The sequence below is a fragment of the Pelodiscus sinensis genome, chromosome 3, assembly GCF_052426305.1.
Source record: "Pelodiscus sinensis isolate ZL-2025 chromosome 3, ASM5242630v1, whole genome shotgun sequence".
NCBI lineage: Eukaryota > Metazoa > Chordata > Testudines > Trionychidae > Pelodiscus > Pelodiscus sinensis.
This window is the reverse complement of record NC_143054.1, coordinates 177,826,545-177,843,277: the sequence shown is the minus strand read 5'-3', so window position 1 is coordinate 177,843,277 and position 16,733 is coordinate 177,826,545. Positions and strand designations below refer to the sequence as shown.

At 43.7% G+C, this 16,733-nt stretch overlaps 1 protein-coding gene across 5 annotated transcripts in view; it reads right to left on the bottom strand.

The window, feature by feature from the left end:
• Positions 1-16,733, bottom strand: part of SPTBN1 (spectrin beta, non-erythrocytic 1) — a 211,532-nt gene that overhangs the window by 75,410 nt on the left and 119,389 nt on the right. For all 5 annotated transcript variants that reach the window (XM_075925482.2, XM_075925484.2, XM_006122116.4 and 2 more), the window contains one exon: positions 1,566-1,717. In XM_075925482.2, coding sequence (XP_075781597.1) covers positions 1,566-1,717 — 152 coding nt within the window. The remainder of the gene's footprint in view (positions 1-1,565; positions 1,718-16,733) is intronic.

Below are 16,733 nucleotides of genomic sequence, written 5' to 3'. Positions count from 1 at the left end.
AAGGTTTCATGATTTACCTTATCTATAACCATGTTTGCAGTGGAAGGCATGCAAGAATGTGCTGTTTAAACAAAGGTGGCTGTACTCACATTCTACAGTGATAACGCTAAAATAAGAATTTGTAATGTTGCCAACCACTAATACGCAATTTTAATGGTGATGTAACCACAGAGGTAAGTCTCACAAATTGTAGCCCTCATCCTGAAACATGGAAAAATAATAGTTCAGTGGAAGAATAGACCAGTGGTTAGGAAACTGTCTTTGGATGCAGGAGCATACTGCTGGCTTGGTTCCATTATGCCCAATATTACAGCATATGTTAATTGAATACATCAATTTTTTTCAAACCTTAGTGAGGAAAAAAAAAACCACACAGATGAAGTTGCATGGCTGGTCTTAGTTTCTCAGAAAGTGATATGGAACATCAAAACTCACTTTAGCACAACTAACTAAACTGAAATTAAGGGGTAGAACTGCGTCAAAGGCTTTGCAATCTTGATACCTAAAATAAGTCTAAGTTTTACAATGAAGACCAACTCTAATCTCATTTACACCAGTGTAATTTAAAAAAATTATACTGTATCTGGAATAAGCACTTTTTGCACTGAGTACATCAAACATGAATACTACATTAAAATAAATTATTCAGTATAAAGACATTTATTGAGTAAAATTAATACATGCATACTAAGTATGTCTAATCCTAATATAGAATATCAGGACAGGGTACATGTATGCATCTAGGAGTTTATATAATTAAAACAATATTTGGAAATCACTGTATTAAGTTTTGCTTTATTAACACAACATTGTGGGGCACGAGACCAACTCACTATGTAGGGTCTTAGCCCATGTGGCTTCCATTAATAAAATCAGGTGATGACACTTGATTATGCAGTTGCAACCTCATGTAGTCTTGGGTGGCAGCGGAAGACCTGTATTCCTTTGATAAGACTGTTTTAACAGCAGAGACATCATTAAATGATTATGTGGGAAAAGCAGTGCCCCACCATTCCCCAAAATATACTTCCAATAGTCATACACTTCCACAGCACCACTTCTTAACACCAAAGTTTCATTACACAGATGCTAGACAAGTCAATAGCTTCCCTCATTTACTGTTAATGAAAATGAGAACTGCTGAGGAAAAAGATTTCATTCAGAGAGTTCTAGTTCGTTTATTTTATATAAACAAACACCCCCCTACACACACCCCTACACACCCCCAACAGCCATAGCATGTTCAGCACCTTCATTGATTCCAATGGGATTTGAGGCTGTTTAGGACCTTCCTGATACTGCACAGTAACTCAATGACAGACAAGATGCTAAAGTTCTAACTCCTACTAAAGACATTGGCATTCTTTCTAATGGGAACTAAATCAAGCCTTCACTTACGGTAATACAATACAAATTCATAAGAAGAGATTTCTTAAAAATATGGGTGAAATCCTGACCCCACTGATGTTAATGGGAATTTTGCTACGGACTTCAATGAAGCCAGGATTTCACCCATGGTTTTAGTGACGAGATGACAAAAAGAATATAAAGATACAGATACTTACAAGTCTCTCTCCTGAAAGAACTTCCAGCAGTTTGATAAGCATCCGTCCATCACGAAGATCAGTATATAAATCAGTAATTCTACATGATACACGTGCCAAATGTGAATTAACCCACTTTGTGAAAGTCTTCTTCTGAACTGCCTCTCGTTCATCTAGGCAAAGAAATAATACAGGATTATTCGAAACAAATCAAAGCTTATACACAGATATAAAAAGATGTTCAAACTCATGTTCCAATATATTCAAATAAAGAGACTTGCTAGTGTCTCCAGAGGAGTTATTTTAGTAATCAGGACATTTCACAGAAAATCCAACTTTCTTATTTTATGGTAATTTCTGATGAAGTTAGGAGATCTGATTTCATTGGGAAATCTGCCTTAGCAATGTCAGAGAAGTCAATCTGGAATATGGACTTCAGGATTTGGCATCAGAAGCTGTTTCTTAAAGACATGACTATGTGATGTGTAAGAGAAGAGAGTTTGTGGATCACCACATTGCCCTGTGCTTTGCTAATCCTGGTTATCTTGCAGCTTTTAGATAATAGGCCAACTTCTGCTCTTGATTACACTGGTGTAAACTCAGAGTGACTTTGCTGAAATACATAGTTACTCAGGATTAACATTCGTGTGACAGCAGAAATGTATCTAATGTACTTCACTTATACCCTCCTCCCCAATAGTATTTATTTTAGGACATAAATATTTGTTTAAATATTTGAATAAGAGAAGGATTGTTTTAAAATGTCAAGAGTGAAACTGACCTGGATTTACATAAAACCATAGGAGAGACAAGATTTGGTTTGATTTTGATTTTTGGGAGGGAGGAATACACATAGTAGGCATTTTCATAACTGTTTATACAGATAACTGTTGTCAAAAAAAAAAAAAAAAAACCCAACACCATAGCTCATTTAATGTGCATGCTCACTATAGATAACTAATTCAGAAACTCTTAAAAAGTAGCCTGCTGAGTATCAAATGGCTTTTAGCCAGAAAATGCTGCATCACTTGGTCACTCAGGGTGCTAACTGACTTCAATAGGCTTTGGATCAGGACCTTTTTTATATATATCAAGCCTTACACTATGAAAAGAAACCCAGTGATTTCACTGGATTCTGGAAGAGTGACAGGCACAACATGTCAAAATTAAGTGTCCAAATTGGGTTCCTAAATCCATATGCAGGCTCCCTAAATAAGAGGCTTGATTTCAATGGCACTGAGCATCAGCTACTCTCATTGACTTCACTGGGATTTCTGGGTACTCAGCGCTTTTGGTAATCAGGCCACTCGGATTTAGAAACCACATTGAAGGGCCCTCAAAAACACTGACTACATTATTTTAGCTATATATGAAATGTTTTTGGAAACATGGGAGGGGGGGATGGTTGAATTTTCACACAGAACGGAATCTATTGTTTTCTATACTCCCTGGCCTTTAAGTATTTCACTGCAATAGCTCAGTCCCTCCTATGTATTTCTGAATTTATTCTTGCAGTGCATTATGAGGAGGCTAATACATTGGAACTGACCCTCAGAGAGATTTAAATCATACCAATGAGTTTTCAACAGGTCAACGAGCCCATGTTACAGTTTGCAGTGGCTCTCGCTTAATGAAGTGCAGTATTACACGGGCATGACAACACACCAGGAAGTTAGCAGTAACTGAGGCATGCAAGGCGTGCCTTCTGATACCCTGATAATAAACCAACCCTAGTTTATTACATGCTGCAGACCTTTGCTTTCTACTCCTGATTATGTTGCAACTTTTTCCCACAAAATGCTCAATGCTTTGAGACAACATATTTCATTCCAATTATTATTGCAACATCTGACAATGTCACCAATACAAAGCCAAGATATATATGGTTAATAAGCAGTGTGAACAGGATGTGGGCCTTTTCATTAGAAAGCACAGACTCTGTTCCAGCAATGCAATACTACAAAAACAAATATTAAAAAAGATAAAGCCTCCCATACCCAAGCTGCTCCTTGTTTCCAACAGCAATTTGCTCAATCTTGCCCCAAACGAAAAAATAACCGTATCTCTCACTAGTGGAAATGCTAATCTATACAAATAGTAATTTAAATATACTCTCTGCTAATCTTAAGCATACTAGTCAGAAATATTTATAGTGCAACTCCTTAGCTGCATGCCCATGCTTTAAGTAAAGAGTGATTCTTTTTAACTAGTCACACAGAACAGTTAAAGAACTGGCAACAATTTATATCTATTGAAAAAATTTTCAGCAATAATTACCACTTCTCCCTTCTCCATGAAGCTTACAAAAAGCTCGCTGTGATTCAAATGTCTCCAAGAACACTACATAATGTGTATCCAACTACTAAAATTTCTATATGGTAATGTAACATTAAGAAATGCCTGTTATATTTACAGAGGAGATGGATACAGATGAAATACAAACGGCAAGTTTGATGTTTAAAGCATTATAGCTTCTAGAAAGCTGTGAAGTCTAGTTACCAAGCTATCTGTAATGAAATCTATTCAAATAAAGACATGATCATCAGCCATTCTCCAGTCCTCCTTACAGTGCAGATAACATATAATGGGTGGTAAAGCAAATCAGCAGATACCGTGTTGTTTTAGCAGCTAGGAATTGAGGAGTTAGACATAGGGTCTAATCAGGGAAAGGTAAAACAGACTATGGATGTTATATGAAAAAACAAGGGGATACACGGGGCCAGATACTCAGCTAGGGTAAACCTGTGTTTACTACAGCTTCAATCAAGCTATTTACCTCTGCTGGTGATCTGGCCCAAATCTGGGGAAGGAACACAACTGCATGGGTCAAACAACAATGTATTCCATTCCCAGGAAGCCCCTCTATTTCCTTAAGCAGTGACTCCCACCCTTTTCACATGAAGCCCTACTACCACTCTGACAGGGCAGTCCTCCTCTCACAGTGTGTCTTCCAGTCATGTTCAATACCAATGCATCTCCTCTCATTGTACCTATGCACTTTCTCGGTCTTGTTCTTTGTGGTCTCCATTACTTCCTTTGGATCAGCAGAAGTTGTTTTCTGATTCTTTACTTTTTTACCTATCTGTGTCTTGTTTGTCTCCCACCTCCATTTCTCCCCACCCCAGGGAGGATGCAGGGAGGGGGAAAGGAAAGAGGTTCCCTCTTCCTCTCCCCACTGTGGAAATGGAAACAATACAAATTCTAGTCACTGCACCTGTGATGTTTTCAGTCATGAAACCTCTTTCACTCTAATTTCCATACTCTAAGTCTTACATCTGCCCAATCCTTGTACATTCTAGTTATTTGTTATAGCCCATTATCAGGGTGGGAATGGGTTGTTGGTGGTGTATTTCTGTCTTTCTTCCTGCTTACCAATTATCCATGTAAGCTGTGTGCTTGTGCAGCCACTCAGGAGAGATTCCAATGCTGCCCAGCAGACTAGCAGAGCACCTACAGCTAGGTTTTGTGTTTCTTTTGGCAGAGCACATTTGGACATGCCTCAGTGCACATAGAAAAAAATATTCCACACAGGAGGAAACCTTGCTGCTTACTATGACTGAACAGCAAGGATAGAATACATACATTTTCCTTTGGGGAGGTCAAATTACTGACTGGCCAAATGTGTCTTCTCCCCTGCATGGAAAAATCTCTGCTTGATAGTAAATAGCTGGGCTCCCACACAGCCTTGTGGCATGCCACTGACTGTCAGCTCTTCTTCAATATTCTGCTTGACATTTCACAATGGATGGCAGATTTTTGCAATTGATTTCACCATCACCTTCAAACTGATAAACTGCAAGAACACTTGTTGTTAAAACATGCCCAGAATCAAACAAAGGACATCTATTTTATTTGCCCATATATTTTAACATCAGGAAATGCATCTACAGCTTAGAAAAATGTGACAAACACGGAAAATAACTAACTGATGCTTATATTATATATATTTACATAAAAGCAAAGTAAACTAATGGCAATACACATTAGTAACTAATTACATGCATTACAGTCACTTGTACCTTGTAAGATTATATTAATATGAAGGATATTTATCAAAAAATATCACATCTTTAAAAAGATATTTTTAGATTTTGCAAAGTCTAATAAAAGCCAGAGGAGATGGGTGGAGCTGCCAATGTCTTGCAGCTTGTGAAAACATTTGTTTCCTCAGGGGTAAAGACAAATGTGCATCATGCAAAACATGCACAGCTGGAAAACGGAAGTAGCTCTTAAACAGCTGTATTGATAATATAGACTTCAGCTTATCTGGATGCAACATTAGGAAGGAAATTTCCTTTGGACGGAAACCCCTCTGACAATATGATTAGCAAGTCAACTTGCAGATCATGGTTCGTGCTTGTGATTTATTGAGACTGACTTGGTTAGTTGCTTAGTAAATAATCAGGAGTTAGGTAATAAACTTTCCTTGACAAACACTCTTCCTTTATAATAGAAGGCAACATTCTGAAATATGGAGGGTGGGATTTTCAAAGATTCCAAAGAAATTTGGGTGCCCAAGCCTCATTAAAATTTAAGGGATTGTAAGATTCTGGATAAAATCCACGAACCACAGATTGCTATAGATTATACCAGTGCTATCCTATGATTCAATTAACTCAAAGAGTTTACACGAATAGAATGGAGAAATTTGCTCAGGAGATGTGAAGTGCAAACATCCAGCCAACACCCACTGGTATGGTAGCAAAGGAGGTGTTTATGATTACTATAACAGGTCAGACAACTCACCAACACCACATTCCACAGGCCTCTTTCCTCTGATTCCACTAAGGAATACCAAAAGAAGCTACCCTATGAAACTCCCTGCTATAACTCGAGACCAAATCTATACAAATATACCCCAAATAGGAATATTCCTATCTGTTACTCAAGATCCACAAACCTGGAAATCCCGTACATACCATCATCTCAGGTATCAGCACACTTGCAGCAGGATTATCCAGTTACGTTGATGGTCTCCTCAGACTTTATGCTACCAGTACTCCTAGCTACCTTCGAGACACCACTGACTTCTTGAGGAAGCTACAGAACACCAGCAATATCCCTGAAAAACACCACCTTGGCCACTACGGATGTATAAGCTGTACACCAATATTCCACACAGTGGATTACTAGCTTTCAGGAACACCAATCCCAATGGCACCACAGCACACCTAGTGGCTGAGCTATATGACTTTGTTCTCACCCATGACTATTCCCAATTTGGGGACAATTTATAACTTCAAGTCAGTGGCACTGCAATGAGCACCTGCATGTCCCCACAGTATGCCAACATTTTTATAGCTGACCTCAAGTAACATTCTCAGCTCTCGTCCAGTGTTCCCTCTAAGCTGCAAGGCAGCACAGCTCTACAAGTGATTAATCAGCCCTACCCAGTCAGTCAGTCTGACTAGGTAGGGCTGATGATTCACCTGTGATGCTGTGCTGCTACGCAGCTTAGAGCAAACACTGTTCTTGTCTCCCAGCACATTTCCTCTACTTGCGCTACATTGATGACATCTTCACCATATGGACCCCTGGGAAGGAGACCCTTGAAGAATTCTACAGAGATTTCAACAACTTTCTCTCCACCATCAACCTTAGCCTGGACCAGTTCACACAAGAGATCTGCTCCCTTGACACTACAGTACAATTAAAGGATGGACACATTGCCACCACCTTATACTGGAAACCAACTGAGAGTTATTCTTACCTACAGGACTAACTTCCATCCAGGACACCTCACACGACCAATTGTTTACAGCCAGGTGCTAAGATACAACTGGATTTGCTCCAATCCCACAGACAGACAGAGACAAACACCCACAAGCTCTTTATTAGGCATTCTTAAAACTTCAATACTCACCTGGGAAGTGAAGAAACAGATTTACAGAGACAGAAGAGCGCCCAGGAATCTGCTTCTTCAAGACAGGCCCAACAAACAAAATAACACCACCACTAGTCATCACCTACAGCCACTAGCTTAAACCTCTTCAGCGCGCATCACTGACAATCTACAACCTATCCTGGAAAACATTCCCTCACTCACAGGCCTTGGGAGACAGGCCAATGCTTGCTTACAGACAACCCCGTAACCTGAAGCAAATTCTTTCCAGAAGCCACACATCACACCTGACACACACTCACCCAAGAACCTACTGCAATAAACCCCGCTGCCAACTCTGTCCAAACATCTATACAAGTGACACTCTCTCAGACATAAACACACAAGCCACAACATCAGGGGCTCATACAACTGTACCTCCTCTAATGTGATCTATGCCATCAAGTGCCAGCAATGCCCCTTGGCCATCTATATTGGCCAAACGGGGTGGTCTCTACGACAAAGGATTAATTACACAAATCAGATACTCATGCCCCGTTGAATTGGCCGATTCAAACATATTAACTGGTTACCCAATTACAGAGGAGGGCAGGCGGGGTAGGGAGTCGCTCCAACCCAGCTGGAGTAGCCCTCCCACCAACCACTGGGCTGGAGCAGCCTCCCCCACACCACCATCACAGGAAAAGGCTGTTCTCCTATGGGATGGGAGCAGCTCCCTGCCCATGGCATCCCTAAATGAAACACATCAACCTTGACTTAATTAGCTTCATTAACACTGATCCTACAATCAAGAGAGAACTTCTTTTAGTGCTACATACACCCCAGATCATGCAATTTCCATTCCAACTCACCTGGAGTGGGTTTTACCCGGGAAAGCTCATTTCCTAAAAAATGTGTTATGTCCTAAGGTGCCCAACTGCTCATTGTTTTTAAAATACATTAGCGTTCCCTTTTTTAAAAGCAACGGGCTTTGCTCGGAACACACTAAACTGCTGACTAATTGAAACACAAAAACTTTATTTTAAATTGGTGAATTTAAATGTAGTGATCTAGAAGGATTACTTTATCAAGGCTTAAGAATATACAGGTTGAACCTCCCAAATCTGGGACTCTTTGGTATGGCAACATCTGAGATCCAGCAAGGCCACAGAAGCGGGAGCCAATCAAGAGAATGTTGGGCCCCAGCAGCAGTTAGGCAGAGGAACCCTGGCTTCAGTGGGGCCAGGTGGCATCAGGGAGTCTTTACCCTGGCTAGAAAACCCTCCACATTAGTGAGGTCGGGTGGCTGGAGAGCCCCTAGGAGCACAGTCAGTGGTGGCCGGGCAGCCCCAGCTTAGGAATCCTAGCAACTCTCTAGCAGCAGCGGGGCTGGGATGGCCTGGCAGCCCTGACTGGGAAACGCTCAGCAGCAGTGGCCTGGGAGCACTGGCTGGGGAGCACAGATAGCGGGGCAAGATGGCAGCGGGGGAATCCCTGGTGGCAGCCCTGGCTGAGGAACCCCAGGTAACTTCTGGTGGCAGCAGGGCCGGACCACAACAACAGAACAGTCAGCAGCCAGGTGGCCCAAGATCCAGGAATCCCTGAGGAACCCCCGGAGGTCATGGAGCTGGTGGCATCAGGGCGGCCCTGGCTGGGGAACTCCCAGCATTAGCGGGGCAGTGGTAGGGCAGGGCATCCCAGCCTTCAGAGCTCCAGGGTGAGGAGCTGGCTGCAGGACAGCCAGCAGGGGAACATTGACCTCCCCTGATCCGGCAAACTCCCTGGTCCAGTACAGCTCAAGTCCCAAGGGTGCCAGACCAGGGAGGTCCAACCTGTATTTAAAATATGAAATCAGCTTAGAAATATGATGGAGAAAATGCAAAACAGAAGGGCTACGTCTACACTGGCCCCTTTTCCGGAAGGGGCATGGTAATTTTTGAGATCGTAATAGGGAAATCCGCGGGGGGATTTAAATATCCCCCGCGGCATTTAAATAAAAATGTCCACCGCTTTTTTCCGGCTTTTAGAAAAGCCGGTAGAGAGCGTCTACACTGGCCCCGATCCTCTGGAAAAAGCACCCTTTTCCGGAGGATCTTATTCCTACTTTGAATAAGATCCTCCGGAAAAGGGCGCTTTTTCCGGAGGATCGGGGCCAGTGTAGACGCTCTTTTCTGGCTTTTCTAAAAGCCGGAAAAAAGCGGTGGACATTTTTATTTAAATGCCGCGGGGGATATTTAAATCCCCCGCGGATTTCCCTATTACGACCTCTGAAATTAACATGCCCCTTCCGGAAAAGGGGCCAATGTAGACGAGCCCAAGGACTGCATCACGTATTCCATAATATTGAATGTTGTATTCAGCAGGACAACTGACTTTCCTTTACGACAAAGTTTTTGCAAATAAATCTGACAAGTTGCAGGTTATAATAAAAAACAAAACAAAACACACACCTATGACTCACATTTTTTATTCCCAAGTTTAGTACTTTTAATTAAGTACCTTATTCATATCCAGTCTTCACAATTTGGCAGGCAGTGGAAAACATGCTCCATTTTCTTTAGAAAGAAATTTTAGAAGAACACCCGTCATCCCACCCCATGTCATTTGCTACATGTGGGTTCAGGGATCTGGCTGGAATGGGTGAGCAGAGAGATGGAGACAGCGAGAAAAGAGTGCAGCAGAAAGGAGGGTGCAGGGCAGCTTGCCTACCCGAACAGCAGCTTCACCACCCATGGTGTACTGTATGTTGTACACAATCATAGACCTGTGCAATACTTTAGCCAGGACATAAGATATCTTCCTTCCTAACTGTGGAGGCAGCAGTTTCTTCATATTTAAATATTTTTACAAGCTGAAAGCAAAGTTACTCACCTTGGTGCAGTAACTGTCGTTCTTCGAGATGTATGTCCCCATGGGTGCTCCACTGTAGGTGTTGGGCTTGCCCCGGCACCGCAGAACGGAGATTTTTCTAATAGCAGTACCTGGCTGGACCACATGTCATGGTGTTCGCGCTCTTTTGTGTGAGTGCGCGGTCCAGCCCCTGTCAGTTCCTCGAGGCAGCCTCGGAATCTGGAAGACAAAGAAAAAAGGACTCCGAAGCGGGGAAGAGGGCGGGTAGTGGAGCACCCACGGGGACACACATCTCAAAGAACAACAGTTACTGCACCGAGGTGAGTAACTTTGCTTTCTTCTTCCAGTGATGTCCCCATGGGTGCTCCACTGTAGGTGACCTAACAGCAGTACTCCACTGAGCAGAAAGGATGGAAAAACGGAGTCCCTATTTATGTGCTGAAGAGAGCAGTGCTGACATCACCATGGTATCTCAACGCGTCCTTTGATGTATAGTGTAATGTTTTATAAAGGTGTCCTGTGAGGACCAGGTGGCTGCTCTGCATATGTCCTTAAGGGGGAACGCCCTTGAGGAAGGCCATTGAAGCCACTATTGCTCTTGTGGAATGGGCTTGGGGCTGTGTCGGAAGCGGAATACGCTTGGAGGCGTCGGCCTCAGTTATACAGTGGTTATAAGTTTTGAGATGCGCTGGGATGATATTGGGTGTCCTTTCGCTCTCTCAGCCAGAGATAGAATCAATCAGTTCTTCTGAAAGGTCTCGTGGCGTTCTATGTAAAAGGCAAGAGCTCTTCAAATGTCAAGTGTATGAAGGACCGCTTCACATGGGGTGGCGTGAGGTTTCGGGTGAAAAGATGGGAGGACAATTGGTTGAGGATACCTTCACGATATATGCTGGGTGAAGTCTTAGGACTATACTATCCTTATTGAAGATGGCAACTCCTCCATATGCTATAAGAGCTAATAATTCACCAACCCTACGTGCTGACATAAGGTCAAGAAGAAAAAGTACTTTCATGGTTAATGTCTGAAGCAGTAGGGTAGCAAGCGGCTCAAAAAGTGGAGTAGTTAATGCTTTGAGTACAACGTCTAAGTTCCACAGTGAAGGAACAGGCTTACGGGGAGGGCTTAAGTTCATGAGGCCATTCATGAATCTTTTCGTGGTTGGGTGGGCAAAGAGGGAGGTGCCTGCAATAGGTTGTCTGAATGCAAAAATGGCTGCTAGATGGACTCAGAGAGGCTAATGACAGCCCTGTGTGTTTTAGGTGAAGCAAGTAATCAAGGATAATGTGGAGAGGAGTGGATTCGGGAATCACTTGCTGTATGGCACACCAGGAGACGAACCAGTCATCACGATCCACCACGGGTATTATAGCAGCGTCAGCATCTTGAATTGTTGCTTGCATAGAAATCTGTTCAAACAGTGGAGATCTAATATTGGTCACCATCCCCCTGACTTTGAGTAAGAAAATAATGGGAATAAAAGCCCTTGCCCGTGAACTCGTCCGGGACCGGTTCTACCGCCCCTAAGGAGAGCAGACGGTAGACTTCGATGGGTAGCAGGGCTTCGTGAGATGGGTCCCTGAAGAGGGATGGGCTGGGGCGAGGGGGATGGGGGTGGGGCGAGGAAGGGGATGGTATAACTTGATTGAATTATTTCCAATACCCATTTGTCCACGGTGATTGTGGCCCACTGGTGATAAAATGGCCTTAAATGTTGGTGAAAGAGGAGGGTGTGGTGACTGCTGCTGCTGTAGGAGACTGTCTGCGTACCCCCCCACCAAGGCATCAAACCTGCTGTTTCTTATTTGATGGGGTCTGCATACGGTTACCCATGTTTCAGCATCTTTGAGACCTTTGACGTGGGCATAGGTGGTCAAAGGTTCTTTGTTGCTGTTGTTGCCACTGTTGTCTGATATATGGGTAGTTGTACCATGGCTGGTAAGGAGTACATCGACGTCTCCTATACAGGGGAGGGGGGGGAAATATACATATACCCAATGTCCAAAGGGTTGTGCGCAAGTCCTTGGAAGATTGTAATACGCTATCAGTCTTTTCAGCGAACAGCTTGTCCCTACCGAATGGTAGGTCTTCAACTTTATTTTGTAGGTCCTTCGGGACTACCGCCGTGGCCATGGAATGGGCTGGTGTATCTGGAGGGCCATTCTCGCCGACGTCTAGCCCTCTGGCACAACTGGTCCATCAGTGGGGTCAACTTTGAAAATGTGTCAAATACATGATTGGAGAGGTGTGCAGTGTAGCTGGCGATTCTAAGCACAAGCGTTGCGGATGTGTAGACTTTTCGTGTCCTTGTCTGAAGAGGCATGTTTGTATTGCGGTGTTATAAACCTCTCATGGGCCGCATCCACTATTAGAGTTGGGCTGGGGGTCTGTGATGAGAAATTCCCTACTCTTGGGAGGCACAAAGTACTTTATCAGCTTTCTTGCTGGCCGGTGGTACAGATGCTGGGGTTTGTCAGATTTCTTCGGTGACTTCCAATATAGCTTCGTCTAGGGGGCTAGCTAGCCTGGATCTATACTGTGGCTGGAGATTTTTAAGACTACGATGCTGTTTGTCCTTTATTTCATGCAGCAGTATCTCTTTGCTATTTGCAACTCATTTGAAGAGTTCTTGGAACTGCCGGCGGTCATCCAGTGGGGAAACGTCCCCAGGAATGACAGCTTCATCAGGGGAAGAAGAGCAGTCAATACCTCTGGTGGATGCTCCTCTGTGGGAAGAGGGGTGTCATCCGGTCCCAATGGAAGCTGATGCGGAGATGTCGGTTGTCCCATTGGAGTAGGAGGAGCTGGAGTCAGTGACTGTCTAGGAGACACAGTCACAACATGACCTTCCATGCGATCTAGACCTATATTGGTATGAATACCTACTACATGAAACACGGTGGTAACTGTCATCATGGTGGTAAAGTTTGTCCAGTGATGAATGCCTATCAGAGTAAGTAGGTCAGACACGTTCCCAATGATGATTGAGGAGGAGGAGGAGGAAGAGGAGGAGGAGAGTGGGTGTAGGAGGCTCTAGAAGAAGTCAGAGAGGTGGAAAAGTGACGGTAGTGGTGTTGCTGGTGGTCCCTGTATGATGCTAGGAAGGGGGATGGTAGCCATTGTGGAGAGTATGGTGATCAGTGGTGGTGACCGCGGTAAGGTCTCGGGGATCACGGTGCCAGTGGAGAAGGAGTCGGCACTGGTGAGAAAACCAGAGATAGGGTACAACTTCAGCATGGAGGAGTGCTCAGTGCCAGGGCATGCGGCTCAAGGCCGCCGGTGTGCGGAGTTGGTGCCACTGGTGTCGGTGCCGAATCTTTGGGTGTTGCATGGCAGTCTGAACCAGTAAAGGCCACCGGTGCTGATGTTGTTGCTCCCGGTGCCGATGATGCTCTCGGTACTGAAGTGTCAGTCGGTGCCAGCGGTTTGGTAGTGGGTGGTACTGAGACAACCCTCGGTGCCACTGTTGGTGCCACTTGTGCTGGTTTCTTGATTTTCGGTGCCGTGGATGTCTTTGAACATGGTTTCACGGTGCCTGAAGCGCCGGGTTTATCCCCTATGCTAACTATCGTTTTAACAAGAAGGATCTCATGACAAGGAGGGAAGTTGAGGAGAGCAGTTCACTCCGTCTGCAACCTGAGACGGTCGAGAGGAACTGGCAGGGGCCGGCCTGTGCACTCACACAAAAGAACGCAAACGCTGCAACATGCCACCGCGTATGCGCAGTCCAGCTGGGTACTGCTATCAGAAAAATCTCCATTCTGCGGCGCTGGGGCAAGCCTGGCACCTACAAAGGAGCACCCACAGGGATATCACTCGAAGAAGAACATAAAATGTCTGTAGATTAAAGTTGGGTTTTTTTAAACACTGTAAAGAAATATGTGCTTCTCATCAAAGTCTGCTAAAATACATCTCTTTGAAGATCAAATATAGGCTTCTGGCTTTTGCTTATAATATTTAATATCCACAACTTTCTAGAAATCAGAATTCAGATCAACAATGAAGACAGGAAAACAGAACTTTAGTTCTCAGGTCAGTGGTTACTCTATTCTTGGATTTTCAGGATGCAGAACATTACTCTGGTCTAATGTTTTTACAAAGATAGGAATTAAGCTGCCATTAACAGAGGATTTCACAAATTCCAACCATTCCAGAACATCCTCCTGTTAAGGAGCATGCCTGAGAAAACAATAGATAGTCTGGTAGCACTTTAGAGACTAACAAAACATGTAGATGGTATCATGAGCTTCTGTGGGCACAGCCCACTTCTTCAGATGACTGGAGTGTTTGAAGTCCAGAACCAAGAATAAATAAAGGAAGGAGGGAGGAGGGAGTTGAGGAAAAAAATTGAAGGGGAAGGGAGAAGAGAAGAGGACATTGGGTAGAAAGTTTCAAAGGGATAGCCGAGCCAGTCTGAAACAGGAAAAACTTAAACAAATAGTCTACTAACACCTTAAAGACTACATAGTTAAAAGAGGCGGATAAGAATCATTAGTTTGCCCAAGAAATGGAAGAGTACTAACACCAGAGGAATATGGAAGTGCCTATCGACTAGTTGAAATTCCATCGACTACTCAATTAACCACTATTTAACATCCTTAGTCTTCTCTGGCTCCAGGGGACTCACTGCAGGCAGAGGTACTCCAGCCTGGCCGGAGTGGCCCCCGCCCACCTACCCCTATTTTAATCAGTTAACCTGCTAAATGTAATGTTTAACCAGTGAACTAATTAAATGGGATTTTATATCCCTAGACAGCTGCCTTGTGACCTGTTTTACTGCCCAGAATCTCTGCAGTACTCTTGTGGCCCTCCCCCCACAACTTACCCACTATACCAGGAAGTGTGGAGGGAGGCCAGACTTCCAAAGTTCCTGGGTAATCGTCTTACAGCTAGAACTGAAATTTTAGGCGCTTTGTGAGGCCAAAAGAAAGCCAGCATGGGGTGAGGCTCTCATTCAGTATCTTTAACATGAACTAAAGCTGTACAATAATTCTGAGATGGAACTAAAATGTGTCCTTTAAACCACAGGTTCTCAAATCAGGAGAATAAAAGACAAGTGTGCACAAAGGGTACTCATGTAGTTAAAAAAAACCTGTAAACAACTAATAGTCTTGGCAGCACCTTAGAGATGAACAAATAACGCAGATGATATCATAGCTTTCATGTACAACCCATTTCTTGAGATGCTCATGATATGATCTACATTTTTTGTTGGTCTCTAAGGTGCTGCAAGACTATTAGTTGTTTTAAAGTTTTCCAGTTACAGACTAACACGGCTACCCCGCCGAAGCTCATCTAGTTAAGTGTTTCTCAACCTGGCTTGCTACTCCCAGGGTAGATGCAAGTACAAGCAAGGGTGAGGGGGTGGTAAACAGGGCAACTGCCCAGGGCCTCATGCTACAGGGGGCTCTGTGAAGCTAAGTTACATGTTTCAGCCAGGAGAGGGGATGCAGGACCCAGGCTTCAGCCTGCCACCCAGGGCTTCAGAAAAGGGTCAAGTGAAAACAGGCTCAAGTATAGGACAATGTAGCACTTTAAAGACTAACAAGATGGTTTATTAGATGATGAGCTTTCGTGGGCCAGACCCACTTCCTCAGATCAAATAGTGGAAGAAAGTAGTCTACTATTCTTTCTTCCACTATTTGATCTGAGGAAGTGGGTCTGGCCCACGAAAGCTCATCATCTAATAAACCATCTTGTTAGTCTTTAAAGTGCTACATTGTCCTGCATTTTGCTTCAACTACCCCAGACTAACACGGCTACATTTCTATCACTAGGCTCAAGTATAACACTGAAATGCAAGATCCAAAATACATCAGAAGGAGCTTCTCTCAGGACACACAATGGATCCTGGCACATGGGAAAGCACGCAATCCCCTAAAGTGAACTTTGGGTAGATTTTTTTCTGGTTGTGGTTAGGGATGTAATAGTGTAGTCGATTAACTGATTAACCTATAAAGCAAAAGCTTATAGGATAATGCTATATAGACAACTCGCATTACACCCCTCTCCTACCTTGCCAGGAAATTTTGTAGCAGGCAGGCAGCCCGGCTCAGTCCTGGCTTGCGACAGGTCTGGGACCTACCCCTGCTGCCACTCTGCATTTAAAGTGTATTAGGACCAGGTGGGCAGGCAGCCTGGCTCAGTTCTGGCTCACATGGGGTCCAGAAACTCAGACCCCCTCCTCCTCCAGAGAGGGGCTGCAACAAGCAGCTAGTCTGCAAGAGAGCTGGTTTTTAAACTGCCTCCCCATAGGCGTGCACAGGGGGTGTGCCCAGGCACACCCTAATGTCTCAAAAAAAAAGTGGCTTTGTGTTTTAATTTAATTGCATGATACACTCTTTTAGTTTTAAAGTATGGATTGTTGTATTATGCAATAAGCGCCAAACTGCGTAATATAGATGTTGTAGAAATGTATAGAAAGCCCGCATTCACTCTCAGCATGTCCTTTATGTTTGAGTATTCAATAAATGTTCGCCTTTAAAAAAAATAAAAAATAAAACATAAAAAATAAAAT